This window comes from Notechis scutatus, chromosome 1 (assembly GCF_049901735.1).
Source record: "Notechis scutatus isolate UNSWTSFEM ecotype Mainland chromosome 1, rNotScu1.2, whole genome shotgun sequence".
NCBI classification, from domain to species: Eukaryota; Metazoa; Chordata; class Lepidosauria; order Squamata; family Elapidae; genus Notechis; species Notechis scutatus.
This window is the reverse complement of record NC_142009.1, coordinates 232,188,499-232,209,245: the sequence shown is the minus strand read 5'-3', so window position 1 is coordinate 232,209,245 and position 20,747 is coordinate 232,188,499. Positions and strand designations below refer to the sequence as shown.

Here is a 20,747-nt window from a genome sequence, read left to right as displayed (position 1 = left end):
ACAATCCAATGACAATTAAATAGAAAGGACAAAAAAGAAGATCTAGATGGACGTTAAATAATACTATTTTAAAAGAAGAAGACTTCACACAGTGGATGGAGAAAGAATTGGCTTTTTTCTTTAGAGAAAACAAAAAGAAGATACATCAATTCAGAATGTATGGGATACAATGAAGGCATATGTTAGAGGCTTGATAATAGACTATACAAGGAAAAGAAATACTATGAAAAGATTAGCCTCTAAGGCTTTAGAGGAAGAGTATAAAAGACTTGAAAAAGAGCTACAGAAAATGCCACAGAAAAGGACATCAAGCTAAAAATGGATATAGTTAAACCTAAAATAAGTCAAATAGAAAAAGAATTAGCACAGAAAATTAGAGGTGCTAAACAGAACTACTTTGAAGACACAAACAAACCAGGTAGATGGTTAGCATACCAATTGAGAAAGGAGAAAGAATCAAGGAAAATATTGAAATTAATAGGTGACCAAGGCCAAGTTTGCTATGGTAGTAAAGAGAAGGAAATGCAGTTTCTTTGGTGCGTTCTAAATGGGAAAGAATATCTTGTTTTACTATATTTCCCCCCTTCCACTCATACTGAATTTGTATTGTGTTCTCGATCTATTAGAATTTTAACATTTCCATTATTTTCTCCTAGTGCACTAGTTGACTTTGAATCATTGCTGTTATTTGATCTACCCATCTTTTCAACTAAAAAAAAAAAATCCTTGTAATTTGGAAGAATGGAATTTGTCTGAAAAAGCAAGTTCTAATGGCCTTTGGATTTTTTTCTCCAATATAATCTCCCTGGCTCTCTCGCCATACTGTTTATCAATATCTCAAATTGAATACTCCTATTCTCACTAAACCAGTTAGCTCCAGCAGTTTTAATACAAGGAACCTATCCATTACATAATTATATTTGTGGTAGATTTAAAGTTTGAGAAATAGTATGTAAAGCAACATGCAGATATAAATTACACACATGCTCTATGTGTGAAAACTCTGACAGATCAGAAATTTAAACGACATTGAGGAATATGTAGATTGCTTTGGCCTGGCTTACTTTGAATGTCTGGCACTGAAATTTTCCCATAATTTCAATCAGAGCACCCATGGTTATGTCAGCAGCTTTTGTTACTGGCTGATTATTTTTCCTTGCCCAATAAGATACAGGATTGTTTTCCTCTTATGCCTTTTCCTGGGTGGAGTCATAATTTATTTTAAAACAGTCATTAATGTGAGAGAAGAGGAAAATAAGGTTTTCTGCTTACCAGTTAACTAGTGAAGCAACTCAGATAAGGCAACTGATTTCCTAATTGATAGAGAAATTGTAGTTGCAGGTATAATTTTCTACATTAATAAACTAGGAGTTTAGTCTTATTAGTATGCAAGGGCAGATCTGCAAATCAACACAGTGGTTCATATATCGTGTTATGTCATACAGTATTTTGTTTGGCTTCCATGACGCCAACCAATAGTGGCATCTTCAACAAAGGGTAGAGTAAAAATAATTCAGTAATTTATTTACTCTCTGTTCTTAGCCAGATTTTAGTTGCTTCCTTTTCCTGATTGATTACAGCTGTAATAATCATTAAAGATAGTCCGATGGCCTTGTTTAAAGACTATTTATAGTTGCAATGGTGATGAAAAAGTAACTTTGCAATTAATCCTTACATTTATGATCTTCTGAGCTGAAGTAAAATTAATTTCACTCAGCAATTGCTTCATTTAACAACCAAGCTGTCAGTCCCAAGTGCTTGCTAAACAAGGACTACCTGTAACCAATTGGAAATAAATGGTCTGTTGCTGTCTGAATGAGCTCATATGAATTCGTAAGCCTCCCTACTCTTAGAGCTAGAAAGGAAATTTAAGCTTATGTTCTAAGACATGGTGGGCCATTGAAATTTAATTCATTAGTAGGCCAGAATAATATATTGTAATTTATTGTCCTTCCTTACCAATTGAGAAAGGAAAATTACAAGGAAGCCTTTAATTTCCTTTCATGTGTAAATGGGAAATGGACATACATAAAACTGAGATTTCTGTTGATTCATTCATGTAACAATCCATACTTCTTCTTGTACTCCATATTATATTTTTCTTTTTTCTGGGCAGCTGAATACATTTCTACCACAAAGCACTGTAAGACACTTTTTTAAAGAAAAATAATGGGGCTAGAAGTTCTACTTGGGTGGGGATTAGTCATATTCACCCAGTATTTCCTAGAGCAACATTCCCCTCCTTTTTTCCTTAAACTTGTAGCACTCAGTGTTAATCACTTATGACCACGATTTAAAATTCTCATTGGCAAATTGATACCTGATCAGTTTAGTTTTGAACCTAACAAAATGCAAGGTTTTTTTTTTGTATTGAAACTTTTCTAGCTGATGGTATAAATTCGCTCTCTGAATCATTTTGACCTATAAGGCGAATTGACTTCATGGCTTTTCTTCCAAAAGGGTGCCTCAGCCAACTGACAGAATCTTTGGCATTTTTAACATCAGACTAAGCCTAACTGCTTCACCAAAGACCCAGATATTAATATCCATGCTTTCCTGTTAAGTTTGTAGAAATATCTTGACCTCAGTATGAGAACTGATGCCTCATTGTACCATGTTCATCTTAAATGCAGAATTAAATTGGATGTGCACTGATCGAGATTTGAGGCCTGCCTGGAAAAAAAGGAAGCACTGGACAGTCCTGAATTGGCTGTTAGTCCCCCACTTAGAACAATGGTGACAGTCTTATAGCTGCTCTATTTTTTTCACATCACCATGTATAACCTGTATCCTGCATGAGTCAGAGGGCTGTGAAAATATTTAGATTCCTCACATCCCGGACATAAACTGTTTCAATTCCTTCCCTCAAAACAATGCTATAGAGCATTGCACACCAGAATAAGGAGTTTTCCCCCCCGAAGGCCATCAATCTGCTAAACAAACAATTCCCACAACACTGTCCAACTATTTACGAAGTCTGTACTACTATTACTATTAATCTTCTCATCACTCTTCTAATCTTCTTATCACCCATCCCCTCCCACTTGTGACTGTATGACTGTAACTTTGTCGTTTGTATCTTTACAATCAGGGATGGGATCTGACTGGTATAACTACCAGTTCTGTCGCTCTGCGTTGCGTGCGCATGCACTTTGCGTGCATGCAATTTACAACCTGCTGAGCTGCCCAGACAGCTGAGCAGTGCTGCGTGCAAGTGCACAGCGGTTGGAAAAGCCCTTTTTTCCTGCTTTTTCAACTGCAGCTGTGTCGGACAAAGCAGCTGCGGTTGAAAACGCAGGAAATAAAGGTCAGGTAAGAGCCCAGGCGGGCGGGTCAAAACAGCAGCAAACATAGAACCGGTTCTATGTATGCTCCGTTTGCTGCTCTTCAGAGCAACCAGTTCTACAGAAGTGGACAGAACCGGTAGAATCCCACTCCTGCTTACAATTTATATTGACTGTTTCCTAGTATAATTTGATTGCTTATTGTACCCTATGAATATTATTAAGTGTTGTACCTTATGATTCTTGACTCTTTATGAATGTATCTTTTCTTTTATGTACACTGAGAGCATTTGCACCGACAATTCCTTGTGTGTCCAATCACACTTGGCCAATAAAGAATTCTATTCTATTCTATGACAATGTCCAACCTATGTTCGAAACATATTATCCTGGTTTTATTACACGGGGAAAGGCAGACTTAGTAGAACCACATTTATTTTTATCTAGACACGTTTGTTTTTATGAAATCAAATAACAGATGAAACAAACCTGAACCTCTTTTAATTATCTCCTTCTGATTTAATTCCATTCCCACCCCAAGTCCTTTTGTTTATGTTAAATCTCCATTGCAAAAGAGTTTAGGGGTCACTATGAGATCTGATGATTTCTAACTCCAGTAATTATAATGGCAGAACATTCACTGGGATGTCATGATGGAATTAGTACTTGTTTTGCAAGTGCAATATATAATACACAGTCACATAGGTTTGCTGTTCCACTTTTTTCAGTCCACAATTTCATATATCCTCATTTCCCTAATGCCTTAGAAATGTGTAGTAAAGCTCATTCTCCTGCACTTTTGGTAGGTAACATAGCTTTATTTGTATTTAATTTTCCAGATTTTCATCTGTCTGGCCAGAAATAGATGTGGACATTAGACATTTCTTAATGCCATCCCAACAGAAGTCATAGGCAATGCACTTTATCTGAGAGAAAGCTACAATATTCACCACTGAGAGGTCAGAGAATTGGGAGAATGGAACACCATCTACACAGTTGTCTTCATGCAGAATTAAATGTTCAAAAAACTCATAATTATTCTGTCACTTTGCTAAAGACTGGCATTCAATAATTACATTCTCACCTCATTTGCCTTCTCAAGAGTAATGCTCAGTTCAGGGGGATGAAGCATCCATCTGAAACATAGCTAAGACTTCTGCTTAGAGAAAATCAAGTTTCCAATAAGGCAAAACAATTTTTATTTCTAAGAAGCTGTTCAACTTTCTGTAAGAAAATTGTTAATGTTCCACGCAAACAAGTATTGTATTTCTCAGCAATTTATATATACTGTAATAGTTGATATTTATACTCAGTAGTTCCTTCTTTATGAAGAAACCAAGCTAAAAACTGGCTTAGTCTTATATTTTTAAACTTTTTTTTGACTGTGATTTATTTTTTAAAGATTTTTTTTGGAGGGGGATTATTATATTGTAAAATAAATTTCTCTAGAAAGGAGAACGGCATAGAAATATTAGACTTCTAATGTATTTTAAAGAAATGGCAAGAGGGACAAGCTCACGATTTGCTCCATCAATTGAAGCTGTGTTGAAAGAAACCTATTGTTGTTACAGCTCGAGAACAATGGAGGATTGCAACATGTAAAACACAATGCACTGATAGGCTTCAATTGAGACTGAATGTTTTCTCCAGTTCATCTGCACCTACTAGCTATGAGAAGCAAAGAAAGGTCTATTAAAGGTAGACTGAAATCTCTTCAGAAGTAGTAAACCTATGGTAGAGCTGCCCCACAAATGACAAGACTCCTAAGGCAGATGAGTTGGACAAGATGGCATACTTTGCCCTCTTCACTCCATAAAATGATTCTAGGGCCTCTCCAGATTTTGCTTTTTCCAAATTTTATGCTAAATCATAGGTTACCCAAAATGGTTTGGCAGTACATCTGGAATACGTTATTTTGATTGGATTTCATGTGTTCTCATTAAAATAGGATTTCTTTTGCCTCACTATGCTTTAGCACCTGTATACAACCATGCAAACAATTCTTTTAGATTCAATTTAAAACTATGTCTTGACATTGTACAATAAATCCTAATTTAAGTAATATCTAATCCTGAAATCCTTACTTATAATTTTTATCTGAATTCAACTCAAGCCCTTTTTCCATCAAGAGAAATGTAAATTTACAGTTTTGTTCTTGAATGATAAGGTTATCTCTCATGAATTTTTTAAAAAGTTTGTTAAATAGAACATTTTGTTAAGCATAAAAGTACATTAAAAGTACATTTGTTTAAGCATAATATAAAACAAGAGGTAGTAATGAAAATGGAGATTTATTATATACTTTTAAAAAATTAAAATGGCTTTCTTATTTTTCTAAAACAAAATTTCCCTCCCCCTCCCCCTGGCAGGGTTAAACGTTATAAATCAAATGCTAAAACCAGTTACGAAAATTTCAATTGTACTGTAAAAGTATACATAAAACTTTCGTAAGGTTCTGACTTCATTTCACTTTTTTACCCACTGCCATGTTATCGTTACTGCAATTTTTCAACTAGTATTACTTTTTAATCCTCGGATAGTCAACTTTTAAAACAATTGTCATTGAAGTTTATGTCTTCGGCTTTTTTGGCCGAAGACAATAAACAAGGCTGAATGAGAAGCTAATGCGTCACCTCTACAGCTATCCCATCTGACAAGTATTTAAGTGAATAGATTATTGAATAGCAACTGTAAAATGTAAAGCAGATATTTCTATTAACACTATTGCAATCTTATAAAATTTTATTTTTATTTTATTTATTTATTTAATGTACATTTAGCAGATTGCCAACATATAATGAAATCTGCAACTCAAAATTAAGCTATTTCATCACACTATTGTTAATAACAGATTAAACACACGGCATGACTAATATTTCACAACACTCAAGATGACAGGAGATATAAGCTATGACTCCCTAAACCGGAATATTTGGATAGCATTGATTAGCAGTTTCCCAATCATCTTTTAAATACAACAGTATTGTTTGTTAATTGGCTGACAACAAATTGTTTCACTTTTTGAGTATCCTAAAACAACTGTATGGTACAGAAAAGACCCTGAATTTACTGCTTAATATATTTTGTCTAAGGAAAGGTGGAGTGCTGAAGAAATTGGCATTGTTCTAGAACTTTATTTCCCTTTCTTAAATTTTGATGTTGCTGAACCACTACTCTTGGCCTTCTTTTTGGCTGAACCCTTAGGTTCTGACTCCTTACGCTTAGCTGAGGTAATAGAACCAGTCACTTTGAAAAAATCATCCAGCCGGCCCTGAGTGCTTCCTTGTCGGCTCTTGTTTAATCTCTTGATCCCATTACGAATTCTTTCTTCATTGAATTGCTTCTCTCCACACATGAAGCTAACAAGCCCTTCCTCATCAGGCTCATTCCACTTCAGCTCCACTTCTTCTGGGTTTACAACTTCAGGCTCCAAGAAGAGTTTTTGGGCCTCCTTATGCAGCCAATTCTCAGGCACGGGATACTTCTTAGCATCTAGTTGCTGAATAATCTTCTCTATGTTTTTGTGCTGCCTGATGAGTTCCACTGCACGCTTGGGTCCAATTCCACGGATGCTTTCACAGTAATCACAACCTAGTAATATACACAAGTCCACAAATTCTTTCAGGCTCAAGCTCATATCCTGGAGGATACGGTTTAGATGAAATTCCTGAATGGGCAGTTTCTTTGCCTCACTCGCAGTAAGATGTCGCATTAGCACAGGGCTGCCAAAGGTCAAGCAATCCATATCCTCAGTAGCAGCTGCGTAGACCTTGTTTCCTTTCACCAGCGCAGCACAGCTAGCTTCAGCTTCACCAGGGGCATCTACATATGGGATACCCATCAAGGTCAGAAGTTTTTTACACTCATCATTATGCTGTTTAGTCACTTTAACTAACCTTTTGCTGAACTTCTCTATGTTTTCTTCCTCACCCATTTCTTTGGCCTCTTGAAGCTGCTTTTCTGCTTCAGTCCGCCGCTCAGTACGCTTAGCCAATTCACCTGATTTCAACTGGGGAGGTTTGCCATCAAAGACATAGACAGGCTTGATGCCATTTTCCACCATGCGGATAGTGCGGTAGAACATACCCATCAGGTGGCTTGTAGTCTCACCTTCTTCATTCTGCAGCATGTCAGCTCCCTGCCGTACAGCAATTAGGAATTGGTAAATACTCATAGAGGCATCAATGGCCACTCTCCGCCCAAAGTAACTCTTGATGTCATTTTCTCGAATGGCAGCAGGAGCCATATCTGCAATCAGCTTGGCCAAACCATGGATTCCCATCTCGACTGGTCAATTGATAAATCTAAGGCAATATAATACAGGAGAAAACCTAGGAAGTAAAGTAACAGATAAAAATTTAAATGACAACAAGCAAGTCAGTAGTGGAATAAGAACATTCTTTTCTCAGTGTACTGATAATAAATCTTTTATCAATATCACATAGATCATTGGTTCCCAAAGTGGGTGGTACCGACCCCTGGGGGTGGGTGGGATGCCTTAGGGGGGCACTAAGAAGCAAGGGGGCTGGCAGGGGGGGGCTAAGAGGCAGCAGGGGGGCGTTCGAGGAGCCGGCCCTGCAGGTTCACTCATTGACTGTAGCACCGCTCCAGAGCTGGCGCCTCCAATGCGGAAGCGGTGGCACATTACGTACCGCCACGGTCGCGTTCGATGCGCTGCCCCTCTGCCTGCCCCCTTGGGGACGCTAAGAAGCGGCAGGGAGGCATTCGAGGTGCCGGTCCTGCAGGTTCACCCATTGACTGTAGCACCGCTCCGGAGCCAGCGCCTCCAATGTGGAAGCGGTGGCACATTATGTGCCGCCGCGGCAGCGTTCAATGCACCATCCCCCTGCCACCTCTTAGTGTCCCCAAGGGGGCCGGCAGAGGGGCGCTAAGAGGCGGCAGGGGGGCGTTCGAGGAGCCAGCCGGCCCTGCAGGTTCGCCCATTGAGGCGCCGGCTCCGGAGCAGTGCTACAGTCAATGGGTGAACCTGCAGGGCCGGCGCCTCAAACGCCCCCCTGCCACCTCTTAGTGTCCCCAAGGGGGCCAGCAGAAGGGCGCTAAGAGGCGGCGCGTTGAATGCAGCCATGGCGGCATGTAACATGCCACCGCTTCAGCATTGGAGGCGCCGGCTCCAGAGCAGTGCTAGTCAATGGGTGAAACTGCAGAGCCGGCGCCTCGAACGCCCCCCTGCCACCTCTTAGCATCCCCAAGGGGGCCAGCAGAAGGGCGCTAAGAGGCAGAAGGGGGGTGGCGCGTCAAACTCTGCCGTGGCGGCATGTAATGTGCCACCGCTTCCACATTGAAGGCGCCGGCTCTGGAGCAGTGCTAGTCAATGGGTGAAACTGCAGGGCCGGCGCCTCGAGCGGCCCCCTGCCACCTCTTAGCATCCCCAAGGGGGCCAGCAGAAAGACGCTAAGAGGCGGCAGGGGGGCGGCATATCGAACGCGGCCGTGGCGGCATGTAACGTGCCACCGCTTCCGCATTGGAGGCACCGGCTCCGGAGCAGTACTAGTCAATGGGTGAAACTGCAGGGCCGGCCGGCACCTCGAACGCTCCCCTGCTGCCTCTTAGCCCCCCTCTGCTGGTCCCCTTGGGGATGCTAAGAGGTGGCAGGGGGGCGTTCAAGGCGCCGGCCCTGCAGGTTCACCCATTGACTGTAGTAATGCTCCAGAACCGGTGCCTTGAATGCGGCAGCATGTTGGGAAAAGCTGCTGGCACCACTTTCCCAAAGTGCCACCACTGTCACATTGTCTGTCTGTCCGTCCGTCCGTCCATCCATCCAAAAGGTTTGTCTGTTTGCCTGCTTCCTTCCTGCCTACCTACCTGCCCCCCCGCCTCTCTCTCCATCCATCCATCCATCCATGTTTGAAGCGCCGGACCTGCAGGCACATCGGGAAAGTAGAGCAAAGCCAGTCTGAGAGGGAGGGAGGGAAGGAAGGAGGGAGGGAGGGAGGGAGAGAGAGAGAGGGAAAGAAAGAGACCTGATGCATCAGATTGAATGAGGCCTAGTTTAGACTGAGGCCCTTTTCCATATTGAAACATCTTTGGCTTCTATTAAAGGTTTTGTGGACGAAACATGGTCAAGACTATCAGGAAGCTCTCACATTTTGTTGAGGCTTTAAACAGGATCCATTGGACCAGATCTCCACCCTAAAAATTACTTTTCCCCAATGTATTACAGTGCCAATTCTGAAGAAGGCAAAACCAAAATGTACTGGTAAATTACAAGAAAACACACACACACACACTCCCTTCTAACCCTGCTGAAGCAGGTGATTGGACTAGAATAGATACTCATTATCTTTCTCCTCCCTGTCTCCTTCCTTATTTCTTTTTCTTTCTGTCCCTTCCTTCCATCCCCCCCTTTTTCTTTGTCCCTTTTTCTTTCTTTCCCTTTTCTCTTTATTTTCTTCCTCTCTTTCTTTTCTCTCTCTCTTTCCCTCTCTCAGGCTCATCCCTTTGGATCGGGGGTCGCCAAACTTTTGGACCTCAGAGACCACCAAACTCATAATTTTAAATCCTGGAGACCACTAATATGAATTTTGACTGACGGTGGCTTTCTGGGAGGGAGGGAGAGAGATCTGATCCAACCTCTCTCTCTCCCTCTCTCTCACACACACAGGCAGGGGTGGGATTTAGACCCCTGATCTAAAGCTGTCAAAATTCCAAAAACTGGTCAAGTAGCTCTGGGGAGGCCAGTCATAAATGAGAACACTTGCTAAACAACCGGTCATTAAGTGAGGACCACTTGTGTTTGGTCACACCCACCGTCACGTGACCAGCAAGCCACGCCCACCCAGTCACGTGACCAGCAAACCACACCCTCAAATTAGGCCACACCCACAGAAATTTGAATCCCGCCCCTGGGTGGAGGGCATTGAGGATGAGTTTGTAGCACCAAGGGGGCAGTGGACCGAAAAAGTTTGGGAACCACTGACATAGATTAATAATCTTAAGTGATATTTCAAAGAACTAAATCACGTACTGATGCCAAGCTGCTCATCCAATGGTAAGCCTTTGGCCTCCTGCTAATTAATGAATGGCTGTTCAAACATTTGCAATTCCACCATCCCACGCCGCTATTAGAACACCCAACTGGAGTGACAGCAATAATTAAGTGTTAACACCTACCACGCTACCTGGCCGAGAGCACAAGCAGTCCCGCGCTTTTCCTCTACCCACGAGCGCACCAGCAGGTTCCACCGCCTTTGTCTGGCACACCTCCTCCGTCCGCCGCGCGGGAACTAAGCCGCGTCTCTCTCGCCAAGCCGGCCTTCCGACACTCCTCTCTCTTCGCGCCTTCTAAATCCCGCGCTGAGGGCCGCAAGAGATGCGACCGCGCAGTGATCTCTGGGAGGTGTGGTTCTGACGACAGCTTTGTGCGCTCCCCTACAATTAGAGGGCCAAGCGGACTTCAACTCCCAGCAAGCTTTGGGCCGGAGAGACAGAGACAGAGCTCCGGAGACGGAAGGGCGGAGCGAGGATGGCAGGAAAGGACGGACGTGTCCTTCTGTGACGGGAGCCGCCGCCAACGCAGCCATGGTAAGTGGCGGGGAAAGGGACCGTCGGCGGCTGCTTTTTGCAGGGCGGCTTTTTTCCGGCTGCGGCCGTTGGTGATTGGCGGACCCAGCTCCGGGGCGCCTGTAACCACGAGAAAGCTTTTCGAGGGGTCCTTTAGAGGAATGTTAATGGTGTTGGCTCTTTTTGCAAAAGGCAGAAAGAGGCTCTCACGCAGAAGCTGGACCTCCCATGGACCTTCCTTTACATTCCCGTGGAGAGAGGGATGGGGGTGTATGAAGGCCCAGGGGCTCAAGCTGAGCGCTGGCAGGCTTCAAGATAAGGAAAAGGCGGGGAGAAGTTGTGGTAGGGGCATCAACAGATAATGGATTGTTGTGGTTATCTCTCTCCCCCTTCTTCCTCTGTTTGTCTGTCCATCCATCCATCCTTCCATCATCTATCCTTCCTCCCTCCCTCCCCCCTCTCATCTACCTCCCTCCCTACCATCTATCTATCCTCATTTTTTAATATATAATTCAAGGTGTTACAAACGTACCTAATGCTCCCACCTCCTATTTTCCCCAAAACAGAAACCCTATGAAACCCTATCTTGGGCTGAGAATGACTGGCCCAAAGCCACCTAGCTGGCTTTCATGTCGAGGAGAGGGAATCCCAACTCTCACAGTCTCCTGTTTTCTAGACCAGCTTCACTGGCTATTGTGTCCATTCTTCTCAACATCCATGAGGGGCAGGGGAGGAAATACTTCCTTTGCCTCATGCTGCAGTTCTCTCAATAAGATATATATTTTTAAAAAATAGTTAAATATTCATAATCTTATATTATTTTTCTTGTCTCACTTCCCACCCCCTATTTTTCTTTATTTCAGGAACTTGAAACAATGAGCAGATACACCAGTCCGGTGAATCCGGCTGTGTTTCCACATCTCACTGTGGTGCTCCTGGCCATTGGCATGTTCTTCACAGCTTGGTTCTTTGTGTATCCTTATAATTGCAGAGATATATTTTGGTTATATATGAAAATATATAAGGTGGTCAGCAGTCCTGTGGAAAGCACCATATCTTTATTTAGTCTGTAAATAAAATCAATACCATAGATTTTTGCTGTTGACCAGGGGTCTCCAACTTGGCAACTTCAAGATTTGTGGACTTCAATTCCCAAAATTCCCCAGCCAGCATAGCTAGCTGAGGAATTCTGGGAGTTGAAGTCCACAAGTCTTAAAGTTGCCAAGTTTGAAGACTCCTGTTCTTGTCAAATGCAGTAAAAAAAAGTCTTAAGGTCATCAGGATTTTACTCTTCCTATTGTATATTTTGCTACTGAGTATTAAGATGTAGTGATTTATAGAGAGTCTGAAGAAACAAAAGAAATCTATATTTCATCAACAGAGTAATCAAACAAGCAATATATCAATTGAAAAAGTATCACCTCCCTAGTTCAGTCAATTCAGTTAAAAGGATAATTAAAGTCGGTTCCTTAAATATTTTATTAAATAGTAAGGGCTGATTCAGACATCTGTGCTTTATTATTCTTACATTCTTTAGCTTCCATCATTGTAAGGAGCTTCCATTGTAGAGTCTAGAGCAGAGTTCCCCAACCTTTCTGGGTTGCTGGTCTGGAGCAGGGGGAGGGGAGGAGGAGGGGATGATTTTGTTGGAGGGGCAAGTGCATGTGCAGCACCCGCGAGGTTCGTTGCAAAGCTTGCACAAGTCGGGCCAACAAGCATCCGTGATGAAACTTGTGTGAGTGGGGCCGCAAGCACCCATGATGAGGTGCATGTGACTGGGGCTGTGCATGCACCCAGAGGTGCATGCACCAGGTAGCCACTCATGTGGCCCAATGGCGATTATCCACAGCTCACAGGTTGGTGACCCCTGTTTTAGAGGTATATCATGTTCTACTAGAAGTAAGTTCTTAATACTAGATTTCCATCAACTGATGGTGATATAATCCTGAAATGAAGATTTGAAATAATTTTCAGAAGGCAGAGTATCATGCAGAATAATTTCAAGGTACAGCATAATATAACTTGGGAACTCTTAAGTACAATATATACCAGGATTCAAGGAATCTCCTCTTGGCTAAAGTTGGTGATCATGATTCCATAATTAGAAAAGCACTTAGATAAAAATGAAATTCATGGAAATTTCTGGTTTGCCAGAAAGCACCTGGATGACTCAATATTAGGATCTCATAAATATAGGTCACATGTTTTCATGTTCTTTTAAGCACAGAAATATGATTATTACTACTTTTGCAGAATATAAATACTTTATAGCATCATAACATGCTTTTATGCCAGGAGTAGAGATACTCAATTGCCAATAGACAAAAAATTAGTTCATACAGTTTGAAACAACAAACATTACATTCAGGATTTGTGCCACATGCTCAGTTTAAAATTGTATTACAAGTATTATTATGAAACATTAGAAATGTGATTGTTTCTCAAGAGTTGGAAAGTAGTTCTAAGTAGTAAAAAAACATCTTAATGAAAAAAATGAACATTTAAACTTGGATAATGAGAATTGTGAAATTTTGATAAAGAAAACTTGACTTCATCAAATGCTTGCAAGATAGCATGGGTGTGATAAATATTTCTAACATTTTTGTTACTTAATGGCTACCATAATAACAAGCTGAGAATAGTTCCTAAACTGCTTCTGTTCCTTCAATTCATTCCATTCTGTTTAACCTAACTGAAGAAAGTGATGTATTAGTTTCTTCTCTATTTTTGGCAAGGAAAGGATTGTCTGCTTAATTTCTGTATTATGAGCTATGTTAAAGATAGGTGATCTGTACAATTGTCATTCCATTATTTATGGGATACGTGGTTGTTTTTTTCCAATTTGGATTGATATGTTTTCTGTAAACCTGTCTGGTTATATCTTTAATAATTATCTCAGTTATGAAGTGACATCCACCAAGTATACCCGGGACATTTACAAAGAACTACTCATCTCTCTAGTAGCATCACTCTTCATGGGCTTTGGAGTTCTCTTCTTATTGCTGTGGGTTGGGATCTATGTGTGACAGTAATTTGGAGCTATTTCAGGTGAGACATGTTAAATGCTATGCTGGGGCCTTCTGACAATAAGGATCTGGTTAATAAGTGTATAGAACAAATTCAGATGAAACTTTTAAAAAGTATATTTAAAGATGCAGTGTAAATACAAATAGTCCTCGACTTACACCCATTCATTTAGCGGCCATGTGAAATTACAGCAACACCGATAAAATGATTTACAACTGGTCTTCATATTTACAGCTATCACATGGTCATATCAAAATTGGCAGGCAGCATATATTTATGATAATTGCAGCATCTAGAGCAGTGGTTCCCAAATTTTTTCAGCCCACCGCCCCCTTGGTGCTACAAACTCATCCTCAGTGCCCCCCACCCAGGGGTGGGATTCAAATTTCTTAAAAACTGGCCTAATTTGTGGGTGTGCCTTGGTGGTCACGTGACTGGGTGGGCGTGACCCGGTGGCCATGTGACTTGGTGGGCATGGCCAGGTGACCATGTGACTGGCAAACCAAATACAAGTGGTCCTCGCTTAATGGCCAGTTGCTTAGAAAGTGTTCTAATTTATGACTGACCTCCCCAGCACTACTTGACCTGTTTTTGGAGTTGTTGTTTTTTTAACAAATTTTATTAATTTTTAAAAGCATACAAAACATACAAGATAAACAAAACCTTTTTTCTAAAAATTTCTAAAAATTATTTGAAAGTTTTACAACATTAACACATTTCCTTACAATCACATATTTTCCCTTTCTAACTTGCTTTATTTTCTTCTATCTTTCTCTCCATTGTCCTTTTCTAACCTTTCTCCAAGGTTTTATTAGTTCATTCAAACATAAACACATAAGAACACAAAACATATAAACATTAAAAAAAACATCTTTTCTGAAAGTTGCTTAATCCCGGGTCAAAACTCTTTGTACAGACACCAACTCAAATTCATATTCATTTTATATGCCATTCCATATCTTATTACCATTTTCAATTTTTTATATAGCTGCTTCTCTCTCTTAGATTCTCTTAATTTTATTTTATTTATCTCATCTCAATTCAAATCATAATATTTATTATTCTTTGTCTGTTTATTTCCAGCTATCGATTTATCTTTCTTCTTTAAAAAAAAGCTTCTCCTGTACACTAATTGGAGTATGACGCCTTTACCTCTTTCCCCTACATTTATAATACTTAATATAAAATACCTAACTTACATTGGGATTCTATTTGGTACATTCTAAAATTATACAATATTATCAATACCAATACTAATCTATTCATTAATATTCATATTCTTTTATATCATAAACACTTAGCACATTACTTTTCAATTAATTAACATACTTTTGTGGGAGCACCTACTTTCCATAATTATTCCCCCCCACATCACATATTTTAAATCATTATTTCATTAAGGTATTCCTGCTTCTCCTACTTCAAATCTCTCCTTTCAAAAAAAAAAAAAAATTCCACTGAAATAACACAATCTAATTAATATTGACATTCATTTGTATCTTTCTCTCCAACTCCTTTATATCTTAACCATTTTATCCATTTCAATTAAATAACATGCCTTTTGGGAATACTTATATTTTTCACAATTATTCCCCCCCCCCACATCATATCTCAAATCCTTATTTCATAAAATGTTCCCCTTTTCTTAAGACAAGTTTCACTAAGTTATATTAAACATTTTATCACACTTTAAATTACACATTATTTCCAACTTTCTAAAATTATTTCTAAATACAAATATAAAAAACAATCTTATGTACCTTTAGAATCCCTTTATCAATAAAGTTTACCCATTATCTCTAAAAAAACTTTTGTTTCTTTACATCTTGCTCACTACTATTGAGGCTTCTCGTCCCCTTTCTCCCTTGCTTATTCTTCTCTCTGTCCTCTTTACCCCTTTGCCTCTCCACCTCCCTTTTTCTCTGCTTTCCTCCTTTCTGTTGTCTTCTAACATAATATCTCTTTTTCATCTTATTTTTCTCTTTTTTGATTGCTTTTATAGGTCTTAAAGTCTCTTTTTCCTTTTTCTCTTTCTCCTTTCCTTCCCCAGCCAAAGTCACTTGTTCATCAAAAATGGCTTCTTCTTTGTCCCAGTCGTCCTGTTGTCCATTCAATTTTACATAAGTGTAGACCGCCATTTCTAAATACTGAAAAAAGAGTATCAAAAACGTCCTTCCCTTCTTGCTTTTCTTTTTCATATTTTTGATATAAAAGTTTCAATCTGTCCACAAGTAATGCCATTATAAAGAGAAAAAGTTTTCCCAAGCAACCACCCAAGTGCTTTTAATCAGAGATAATTCTCAAAAGTGGTAAAATCACCAAGCAATCCAAGTAGGTTAATTCTTTTAAGCACTTTCTCCTTCACTTTCTCTTTCTGGGATTGGAGTTTGATCACAAAGTTCCATTTAATATATATCTTTCAGAAGCCTTGTTAGTATTTATAGCTCTTTAAAAATCCAGGCAGTCTTCTCCTTATTTTCAAATTCTAATCCAATTTTTCCCTCTCCCTTCCCACTCACAGCAAAAAAAAAAATTTTTAAGTCTTTTTTTTAAAAAAAATCATTCAGAAATCCTTATCTCTTCAGTATTTAATTACCTAGATTTTCAGATTTCTCTTGTTGTTCCATCTGCCCGTCACGTTAGGAAGGAGAGTGAAGGGGAAAAAAAAAACTTTCCCTTTTAGAATTCTGTGCGCCGCTTGTAACTCTCTCTGGAAACAATGTAGCAACTTCTCCGTAGCAATTTTCAAGCCCCAGGAAACTTTCTTATCCCTTGGCAACTTTATCCCGGTCCAGAAACAACTCTCACGATTTCCCTGATTTTCTTCCTCCTGCACAATCTTATCCGTTTGCAGGTTTCTTCATGGCGGCCATTGCTGACCGCCGCTCCTCCGCCTCGGGAAAAGGGGATTTTGCTGGCTGGGGAGGGGGTCTGCGACACCCCTTACCCCCTTTCCAGATCCCCCCTGTCTTCAGCTGCCCCTGCAGGGCAGCTATATCCCCCAGATCCAAACGGATCGGGGGAACCTTGGCAGTGAGCTCGGCAGGGATCGCGCTGGATCGCAAATCCCTGCCGCTGCCGAAGCCTAGCTTTTCTATGGAGATCGTTCCAGATTATCCACCTGTTTTTGGAGTTTTGACAGCCATGTGCACACACACAGACACAAACTCCCCCTTCTAACCCTGCTGGAGCAGGTGGTTGGACTAGATATCTAATTCACTTTCTCCTCCCTCCCTTTCTTTTTCTTCTTTCTTTCTTTCTCTTTCTGTCCCTTCCTTCCATCCTCCCGTTTCTTTGTCTATCCCTTTTCTTTCTCTTCCTTTCTTTCTCCCTTTTTCTTTCTTTCCCTTTTCTTTTCTTTCCTTTCTTGTTTCTTCCTTCTCTCTCTCCCTCCCTCCATATATCCCATTTACTTTCTCCTCCCTCCCTCTTTCTCTGTCCCTTCCATCCTCCCATTTCTTTGTCTATCCCTTTTCTTCCTTTCTCTTCCCCCTTTCTTTCTTTCTCTCTCCCTCTCTTTCTCTCTCTCTATCCCTTCCCTTCCTCCTTCGCTCTCCCCTCCTAAGCTAGGAGACCCACCTGAAACACACACACACACACTCTTCCAACAAGGTCACCCGGCAGCGTCGCTCATGACAAGACAACCAGAGTCACAGGGACCGGGCGCGATTGTCTGTTCACGCCCGGTCCCACGTTGCCCAGAAAAGCCGGCAGGCAAGCCTTCCTGGTCCAACAAAGGGGCCACAGGTGGGACTTCCACTCCCTCTTTTGGGGAAAGGGCTGGGAACTTCAAGCGAGGCTACAGCCTCGCCCACTGCAGGAGCTGCGGGAGAAGTGAACTGCAGGAAAGGTGAACCCACCGTAACTGTCAGGGCAGACCTCTCATTACTCGTCTCCCTGCCAGCCCGCATCTCGTCAGCTGCTGGGGCTCATGGGTCGTGGCTGATGGGGGGGATTGCGGGAGGCAACCAGAAAGCACAAGGCTTATGCTGCCTGCATGGGCCTCTGCCAGCCACCCCTCTGAGCATTTTAGCCGAGTGCGAGCCACCGCTATGCAAGCTCCATGGGTGGAAGATTCGCTCTCACGAGGCTTGACTTGCATCATTCTCACAGCGATGGCCTGCATTCAGCCAAAGCACACAGGCTGGCAGGGGGCAGAGGGAAGGGGTGGAAGGCATAGCATCGTGTTCCCTGGTCACCCCCCCGTGCCCCGAGCAGGCAAGGCCCAGCAGCTGTGGAGAATCCAGGCGGGACCCAAGCGGCAACAGGTCAGCCCTTGCTTGCCTTCCTCGGCCACCAGCAAGCCATGAAAGTGGGAAGCTGAATTGCACCCTGCGAGTGGCCCAACTCCAGCACTCCTCTGCCATCCCACTTGCCTTTTAGTGCCCCCCTGCCGCCCCTCTTGCCTCTTAGCGCTCCCTTAAGTCATCCCACCCACCCCCAGGGGTGGTACCGCCCACTTTGGGAACCACTGATCTAGAGGTTATATGATCTTAATTTGTGATCTTCCCAGCCAGCTTTCAAGAAGCAAAGTCAATGGGAAAAGTCAATGATTCACTTAACAACCCAAGTGATTCGCTTAACAACTCTGATGTAAAACTATGCACGACACATTTAACCACTTTGCTTAGCAATAGAAATTATAGTCCCAGTTAGGGTTGAAAAGTAATAAGAACTACCTGTAATGCTAAACATATTCCAGCAGACAAAAATGAACTAAAATACAGGGATAAAACTAGAAAACTTCCAGCATCCAAAAATAAGTATCAAGAACAGTCCTGTACTTTTTATCTAGCCATGGTCTCCTGAGTTTTCAAAAAGACTTAATTTTGAATAGATGTTTGTAGGCTTACACAAGGGGTGTCAAACTTGCAGCCTGAGGGTTGGATGCATCATGCACAGGTCACACCCACCCCAGCTTCGTAAAGGGGGGAAAAAGTTGTGATACATCACATGACAAACGTGACACCGCAAATTTGACATCCATGGCTTACACTGTTAGTATGAGAATATTAAATTTCAAATTAACAATAAGAAAGCTTGAAATTTTTAAAAACAACCCAACAATACATTATTTTTAACTGGGTAACATTTAAAAATAAAAGCAAAATGAATAATGTTAATAAAGTTTTAACATAAATGCTGGTATGTATACATTTTAGAGGCAACATAATATAGCTTTTAGAAATATCACTTATTCCACATATACTTTAATTATACAAAAACAAGTTTTAAAATGCTTTTGCAGAAGATATCAGTATATTACCAAAGAATTTGCTTCACTGAAAAGTATGTACAGTCAATATTTCATAGAATTGGAGTTAGAAGGCAGCTCAGTACAAAATTTGCTAAATCATTTGGAAGATTGCTACTGGGGCTCTTAGTGAAGAGGAATATACAGTATACCTCTTCCAGAGATAGCTTATTTCACTGACAGCCGTTAGCATCAGGAACTTCCTCCAAATATCTAACCTAAATTTACTTCCTTATAGTATCAAACAATTGGAAATGTTTCGGTGGTAACTGCTATTCTCAAATCTTTGGCAGTTAATGTGCATCTTTTTTTTCTCAACATGTTTCTTGCAAACCATTTGCAGCAAAATGTTTGATGGTTCTGTGGTCGCACCCCAATTTCAAGAGTGCTGCGTCCCTCTGAAAGACTCTTTACAATTTTTGATTTTTCAGAGTCAGTTAAATCTCTTCTTTGCTTGAGGAAAAGCAACTGTCTAATAATTATGCACACCTTGATATAGGGTGTTGATCTCCTTAGGCCATACCCTCCCTCAATACACAAATACACATCACCTGATCTGCTTATATCCCATAAGCATTCAGGTTTATACAGCTTGGAGGTGGAAAATATGCATTAAAATGATACGGTCAAAATACTTACTTGCCTAATAATTGTGCGTGCAGTGTAGTGACATGGAAAGCAGTAAGAAATAGTATGATTCAATTTTGTTTTTTCTTTTCTTCCTTTCAGATTCCAGAAACCTTTCTGCACCTCCTTTTTACTTTTTTATTGAACAATGTGGCTTATCACAGTTCTGGACTATAATTCTAACATGAGAGAATTCTAACGTCAGATCAATAAAGCTGAATCTGTGATAAGCTAAATGTTGTGCTATACTCTGAGGCATTGGAGTTTTTGTTTTTGATATCAGTGTAGATCCATTTATTTGTCACTGGCTGGTCAACCATATTTAGCCTTGGGTTTGTATATATTCTCAGTAGGAGAAATAGATATCGCTCTCTAGGAGCGGATGGTCGTCAAGTGGCATGCTGTTGAAACCTGACCTCAAGGCAAGGTGCCAAGAATGAGAAACTGAGGTGACCATTTTATGGTTTATTGATGCATCCTATTCACTGTACCATTTTTTGGATATATGGAATAAATGTGTGATGACCCGGGGATGGCACAGAGTCAACACAGTCAGCTGACAGTTCAAACTGCCCCTTTATTGCTCCAAATGTTCCCCCCAAAGCTCCCATGTTTCTGGCAAGTCCCAGAGCAAAGTGATAACACGCACGCACACCTCCAGCAGCCTCTGGCTGCAAGTAGTCCAGCACAACGCTGCAAGCACAACAGCTGCAAAACAAGAAATCCAGCAGAACAAGAGAATAAGTCAATTAATCCAGGAAGCAAGAAATAAAACAAGCCCAGGAAACTGCCAACGTCTGCAATGGCACACAACACTCCATGAACTCAGCGTTTGTTCCCGACAAATGCCTCTCCCCACAGCATCTCCTTCAGTCTCAGTCCCCAGGTGTGCCTTGTGGAGAGGGGCAGGGCACGCCCAAGTAGTTGGATCAGCCTGCGCTGTTCCCTTCTCTCCACTCTCTCTGCTCGAGGATCAGGAGTGGGTAGTCCTTGTTCATTGCCTGAGCTCTGTCTCTCATGTTCACTGCTTAGCC

At 41.3% G+C, this 20,747-nt stretch overlaps 2 protein-coding genes and 1 long non-coding RNA gene across 4 annotated transcripts; 1 reads left to right on the top strand and 2 right to left on the bottom strand.

Annotated features, from left to right (window-relative positions):
• Positions 1-5,562: 5,562 nt before the first annotated feature.
• FEN1 (flap structure-specific endonuclease 1) lies at positions 5,563-10,700 on the bottom strand. Of its 2 annotated transcripts, none has more exons than XM_026682585.2 (2): positions 10,416-10,700; positions 5,563-7,615 (listed from the first exon to the last, which is right to left on the bottom strand). In XM_026682585.2, exon 2 carries the CDS (start codon positions 7,564-7,566, stop codon positions 6,418-6,420), a length of 1,149 nt encoding a protein of 382 aa, XP_026538370.1. In that variant the 5' UTR covers positions 7,567-7,615; positions 10,416-10,700; the 3' UTR covers positions 5,563-6,417. The 2 variants fall into 2 exon arrangements, with proteins under 2 accessions (XP_026538370.1, XP_026538369.1); XM_026682584.2 differs by having other exon boundaries at positions 10,424-10,629.
• On the top strand, positions 10,697-19,949 carry TMEM258 (transmembrane protein 258). Its single transcript, XM_026682586.2, has 4 exons — positions 10,697-10,826; positions 11,669-11,778; positions 13,705-13,853; positions 19,816-19,949. The coding sequence occupies exons 1-3, from the start codon at positions 10,824-10,826 to the stop codon at positions 13,829-13,831; spliced, it is 240 nt and encodes a 79-aa protein (XP_026538371.1). The 5' UTR covers positions 10,697-10,823; the 3' UTR covers positions 13,832-13,853; positions 19,816-19,949.
• LOC148133261 (uncharacterized) lies at positions 13,705-17,491 on the bottom strand. Its single transcript, XR_015746615.1, has 2 exons — positions 17,431-17,491; positions 13,705-13,875 (listed from the first exon to the last, which is right to left on the bottom strand). It is a non-coding gene; the product is annotated as an uncharacterized LOC148133261 (long non-coding RNA).
• Positions 19,950-20,747: the final 798 nt, after the last annotated feature.

What these genes read in the sequence shown, in the direction of transcription:
- FEN1 (XM_026682585.2), bottom strand. Translation starts at nt 7,566, where the DNA reads ATGGGAATCCATGGTTTGGCCAAGCTGATTGCAGATATGGCTCCTGCT.
- TMEM258 (XM_026682586.2), top strand. An exon ending in TTCACAGCTTGGTTCTTTGT is followed by an intron (nt 11,779 to 13,704) that starts GTATCCTTATAA and finishes TAATTATCTCAG; the next exon opens with TTATGAAGTGACATCCACCA.